The 5,878-nt window shown below is 38.7% G+C and overlaps 1 protein-coding gene across 1 annotated transcript; it reads right to left on the bottom strand.

Annotated features, from left to right (window-relative positions):
• Positions 1 to 313: 313 nt before the first annotated feature.
• Positions 314 to 1,679, bottom strand: LOC119876468 (obg-like ATPase 1). Its single transcript, XM_038544042.1, has one exon. It carries the CDS (start codon positions 1,621 to 1,623, stop codon positions 433 to 435), a length of 1,191 nt encoding a protein of 396 aa, XP_038399970.1. The 5' UTR covers positions 1,624 to 1,679; the 3' UTR covers positions 314 to 432.
• Positions 1,680 to 5,878: the final 4,199 nt, after the last annotated feature.

Raw genomic sequence — 5,878 nt, 5'->3', positions numbered from 1 at the left:
ACTTTATTTTTTTTTTTTTTTTTTTTTTTGGTTTTGTCAAATGTTTTATTGAGTGTAGACATCTGGAGTACTGTAAAACATGCATTATCTGTAGATTCAAAAAGGAGCAAGCCACATTGTCCTCACTGTCAAATGTGTCAGGCTTGGCATACATGATGGAGATTAATGAAGTATCATGAGAGTAATATGGTTCCTGAAAAGCTTCTACAATTTGGAGTAGGGTCTTAATCACGTGAAAAGCAAAGCTGTTCACATTCAGTGAACTTGCATTTCATTGGAGGTACACAGTATTTTAATTTTAAAACAAAAATAATTCTGTTTTTAGAAGATTCCCATCCCCTAACTTTATTTGTCCCTCAGTTTTCAGAAATTTTAATTTAAAAAAATCATATCCCTTTTAGGAAGTTGTACATTTATCCGAATAGCTAAAATTTATTTCTTCTTCGGTTGCTGGGGTGTATTAAATTTGAAGAAGATAATATCTCCATCTTCAACAATATAATTTCTGCCTTGTTGTCTGTACTTTCCAGCAGCCTTGACTGCATTTTCAGAACCTTCCTCTTTAAAATCTTCGTATTTCATTACTTCAGCCATAATGAATCCTTTTTCAAAATCTGTGTGAATCTTTCCTGCAGCCTGAGGAGCCTTCGTCCCTTTCCTGATGGTCCATGCACGTACTTCATCTGGGCCTGCAGTGAAAAAGTATTCTAGTTGGAGTGCTGCAAACCCAGCCTTAATGATCTTTGGCAAAGCGCTTTGTGTCATGTTCGCTTCCAGATACTTCTGTCTCTCCTCAGCACTCAATTCTTGCAACTTGAGTTCCAAGGCCCCACTAAAAGGAATGACCAAGGCACCTGGGTCATACTTGTCCACCCACTCTTTAATTTTTATCAACCATTTGTTTTTCTTTCTAATGTAGTCTTTTTCAGAAAGATTAACCAAGTAGACCATTGGTTTTGAAGTCAGAAATAAGTGTTTATTCAACACTTCGATCTCTTTGTCGTTCCAATCATGATAGAAGCGAACAGGTTTCTTTTGATCTATAACCCAGGATTTGACTTTGCACATTATATCATATTCAGGTTTTAATTTTTTATCTCCTCCTCTCACAGCCACTTTTTCTAGTTTATCTATAATGGGCCCAATCATTTCCTCATCTTTAAGCTGAAGCTCTTCGTGTATTATTTCTATATCTCGAATAGGATCTACACTTCCTTCAACATGCGTGATATCATCATCTTCAAAAGCACGTGTTAGATGAAAGATTCCATCACAGGCACTGATATGAGATAAAAAAGCATTTCCCAGGCCTTGACCATTGTGAGCTCCTTTCACAAGACCAGCAATATCCACCACATTTAGAAAGGCAGGAATTTTGCTTGCTGGTTTGTGGTACTGGCAAAGAAAGTCAAACCTTTCATCTGGCACAGGTACTCTGCTCTCATTAGGATCAATTGTGCAGAATGGGAAGTTTTCTGCTGAAGCCTGACTGTTGGTTAATACGTTGAAGAAGGTAGATTTCCCAACATTTGGCAATCCAACAATACCAATTTTCAAGGAGGTTCCAAATCTTCCAATGATTGGGGGTGGTTTAATTCCATCACCTCCCTTTTTGGGGGGCATCGTGCTCGGGCCGGGCGATGACACGGGGTCCCAGCGGCGGCGGGAGACGGGTCCTGCCGGCCACGTTCAGAACTTTAGATGAGATGAGTAAATACTTAGAAAAATGTAACTTACCAGAACTGACTCAAGAAAAAATAGAAAATATGAATGCCCTAAAAACATTAAGGAAATTTAATTGACTTTTTAAAATCCCATAAAGAAAATTTGAGCCCCACATAGCTTCCTAACTAGTTCTACCAAATAAATTTAGTACAAATAAAATAGTCTTACGCAAGCTATTACCAAGTATAGAAAAAGAGAGATCACTCCCCTATTTGTATTGTAAGGCAACATAACCTTGAACCCAAAATCTGACAAGTAAAACACATCTTTGTGTGCTCTTACTCGTGAGCAAAGATGGGGGGAAATTTATTTATTTATTTATTTATTTATTTATTTATTTATTTATTTATTTATTTATTTATTTATTTTAGATGGGGGGAAATTTAAACAAAATATTACCAAACCAAATCCAGCAAAGTTATAAAAACAAGACTGTGTTATAAGCAAGTTTGGTTTATCCCAGGAATGCAATTCTAGGTTGATATTTACTTTCTTTCAGCACCTTAAAATGCTATTCTACTTCTTTCTGGGCATCTGTGAATTATTATTATTATTATTATTATTTGCATCTGTGAATTCTGATGAAAAACCCATAATCCCTTGAATTGTTTCCCACTGTAAGCAGTGTGTTGTTTTTCTCTCACTGTTTTAAGAATTTTTTTGCTTGTCTTTAGTGTTCAGCAGTTTGATTGTGATGTGGCTAGACATAGATTTCTTTGGTTTATCTTGTCTGAGGTTTGCTGAGCTTCTTGAATCTGTAGATTTAGGGTTTTGTTTTGTTTTTGTTTTTGTTTTTGTTTTGTAGATTTAGGTCTTGAGAGAAATTTGGGAAGCTCTTGGCAGGCACTATTTCTTCAAATGTTCTTTTCTGTAACATATTCTTTCTCCTCATGTTGTAGGACTCTAGACCATTTAGTGTTGTCCCACAAGTACCTGAGGCTCTTAATTTTTTTCCCCAATCTACTTCTCTCTGCAGTTACCTTGGATAATTTCTATTGTTCTAATCTGCAAGTTCACTAACTCTTACCTTTGCCTTATCCATTTTACTGTTGAATCCAACCAGTGAAATTTTTAGTTCACTTATTATATTCTTAGTCCTAAAACTTCCATTTGCTTTTTTCTCTTATATCTTCTGTTTCTTTGCTGAGCTTATCTTTCCATTCATTAAAAAAAAAATCACTCTTACTTTTTACAAAAATTTGTAATTGCTACTTTAAAGTCTTTGCCCAGTAATCTCAACATCTATATCTTTTCAGGATTAGCATCTGTTGATTGTCTTTTTCTATACAAATTGAGATTTTTCTGGTCATTAATATGCCAAATAATTTTATATTGTATCTTGGACATTTTGAATATTATGAGATTCCAAGTCTTGTTTAAATACCACAGAGAACATTGATATTTTTGTGTTGCCAGCATATAGACCTGCATGGGTTTGGACATCAAGTTCTGACCGGTCTTCTGTGGAATGTAATGCCAGCATCAAATCTGTTTTTAAAGTCTTTACTGTGCTATTCAGATGTCAGTCATGTATGCCCCTCCGTGGCCAGTCTGGGACTTAGGCAGTAGCCTAACCAGTAGCTCCTTCCCCACATCTAGGGTATGCTCTTGGGGTCAGGTCCAAGTATGTACAATTTGAGGACGAACCCAGGAACTTCATGAGATTCTTTTCCCCAAGATCCCCCATTTCTGTCATATTCCTGGTACTTTCTGATTTCCAGGGGCTCCTCTTGATCCACTGGCCAGACAACTGGCTTATTTCTTATTTTGCTCTGCTACATATTTCCCACAACTGCACCTGTTAACAGAGGACAAGTGACAGGAAGTCAAAGAGACAAAACAAAATAGAAGTTAGCCTTATACTTTTGGGACCATGGTCCCTTTGATGAGAGAGGAAGGTTTCTCTGTTTCAGTTTTAGGTACTTGCAGGTTCCAGTGGGGCCACTGTCACTGCTCTTGACACTACCATCATAGGATTGCCTCAGGGCTAAGATGCAAGAGAATAAAGAAAACAAGGAAGATTTCTCCATATGTTAGGGATCCCCTTTCCCACTTTTCAAGCCAGAGCTAAAGGCCTCTCCTGGAGCCCTGACATCCATACCTTGGTGCCTACTTTTAGTTTCAGGGTACCTTGAGTCCTGACTGGGGGATAACAGAAGAAAAAAGGGGTGAAATAAATCACCGTTTTGGTGATTCTTTGAATTCTGGTCTTCTTCCCCTATCTTCATACAGTCATTTAATTTTAGAATCCTCAAATATCCATTCCAAGTATTCCATCCAGGTTTTATTTTTTTTTTTTCCATCCAGGTTTTATAGCTGTGTTCAGTGGGAGCAACAAGGTGCAATGTCTACTCCATCTTACCAGCAATTAGAACTCTGGCTCCTTCCATCTTGCTCTTTGTCATCCCCAATGGTCTAAGATAGTTGGCAATATTCCAGTTTTTACATCTTCATTCCAGTCAATAAGAAGGAGGACGAGATAAAAAAAATGCATATCCTCACCAGAAGGACATTTTCTACAATCTCACATAACCTTGTCTTATTTTCCTAACTTTGCCACAAAGCCTCAACAAACAGCAGAGTGGGTTTTATTCTAGATAATCATTTGCCTGGTTAAGAAATGGTAGCTGTGGGATCCCTGGGTGGCACAGCGGTTTGGCGCCTGCCTTTGGCCCAGGGCGCGATCCTGGAGACCCGGGATCCAATCCCCACGTCGGGCTCCCGGTGCGTGAGCCTGCTTCTCCCTCTGCTTATGTCTCTGCCTCTCTCTCTCTCTCTGTGTGACTATCATAAATAAAAATTAAAAAAAAAAAAAGAAATGGTAACTGTATTAACAAGAAAGAAGAGAATTAAAATATGGGGGATAAGTAGCAGCCTGCCACAAGTTCCTCAATTTAGCTCTTTCCAATATCTTGTTCTAATCCTTATCTCTTAAAAATATCTAAAGTGTGTACAGCACTGAAGTCAGTCTCAATGTATTATAGAAGATGAGATTATTGTAGAACAATCCAGGCTTGTCTGCATTCTCCACTAGTCTCCCTGCAGTACCCTGGGAGGGATGTCAGGGCAGCTGCAACTTGTGAGTCACAGCAGAGGACGATGTTTGCCACCCCTCCTCCCTACCCCTGTCGGCTTCACTCTATCTGAAGGTCTTTTTGAATTTCACCTGTGTGTGATCAGAAGAAATAGGCATAGGCTGACTTCTTAATGGCTCTTTTCCTTTTATTTCCTGGCAACCTCTAGCCCTCATTTCCTACCTTCCCAAGAGCCTCATCCTGGGCTAATTGGCCAGCCTCCTAGGAGTCTGCTGGCTCTTAGGAGGCTTGGGAAGAATATGGAGTTACTCTGCTTCTTTTCAATAAGAATGAGTAAGATGTGTTTACTATAAGATCAAAGAAAGAAATTGATAGGAATAAATATATAAAGAATAATTTGAAACCAAAAGAGGGGGGGAAAAAAGAAACTACTGATTTAGACAATATTCTCTCTAAACTATCTGTATTTCAGCCTCTGGCACTCACTTGTGCTGTGCTCTGTGTGTGTGTGTGTGTGTGTGTGTGTGTGTGTGTGTGTGTAGTTTAACATGTTTTATTAATTAGAAATGTAACCTCTTTAAGTTTGGCCCTGGGCTACTCCTGGCCTCCTTCAGAAAGATCTCTAATAGTATACGATTGCCAACATGTACATACCTAGTTGCCTGTGACAAATCAATCTTCACACTTTCTTCCTCTTCCCATAATCTGGAGCTTAGTTTCTTAAGCTCTGCATTATTCATCATATTTCATTTATACCAAGCTTCCCTCCCTGCCTTACCTGGAATCTTTTTGAGAACTGGGAGCTTGTATATCATTGCCTGATGACAGGCTGGCTGCATCTCAGAGGTTAAAGCTGCCCTCTAGTCATCTTAGCCTGGGAGTCCTCTTCCATGAAGCCAGTCCTGATCCAATGGCTCCACCTAGACTTTCTAGAATTTAATTTTGAAAATCTCTGTGGCACTAATTCCCAGCCTGAGGCTGACATAATTGTTAAGGCAGAAACCTGTAACAGTTGAAACTTGGGGAACAGGATCCAGGTATTAGCAATTTTTCTCCAGCTTTAGTGAGGTCTGACTGACAAAAGAAAACTATATTTAAGGTGTCTGAGATGTTTCGGT

Source organism: Canis lupus, chromosome 8 (genome assembly GCF_011100685.1).
Source record: "Canis lupus familiaris isolate Mischka breed German Shepherd chromosome 8, alternate assembly UU_Cfam_GSD_1.0, whole genome shotgun sequence".
In the NCBI taxonomy this organism is placed as follows: Eukaryota; Metazoa; Chordata; class Mammalia; order Carnivora; family Canidae; genus Canis; species Canis lupus.
Note: the sequence above shows the minus strand (reverse complement) of the source record. Positions and strands in the feature narration are given on the sequence as shown.

Bases quoted from the DNA above. Each gene is read 5' to 3' on its own strand.
- LOC119876468 (XM_038544042.1), bottom strand. From the start codon at position 1,623: ATGCCCCCCAAAAAGGGAGGTGATGGAATTAAACCACCCCCAATCATT.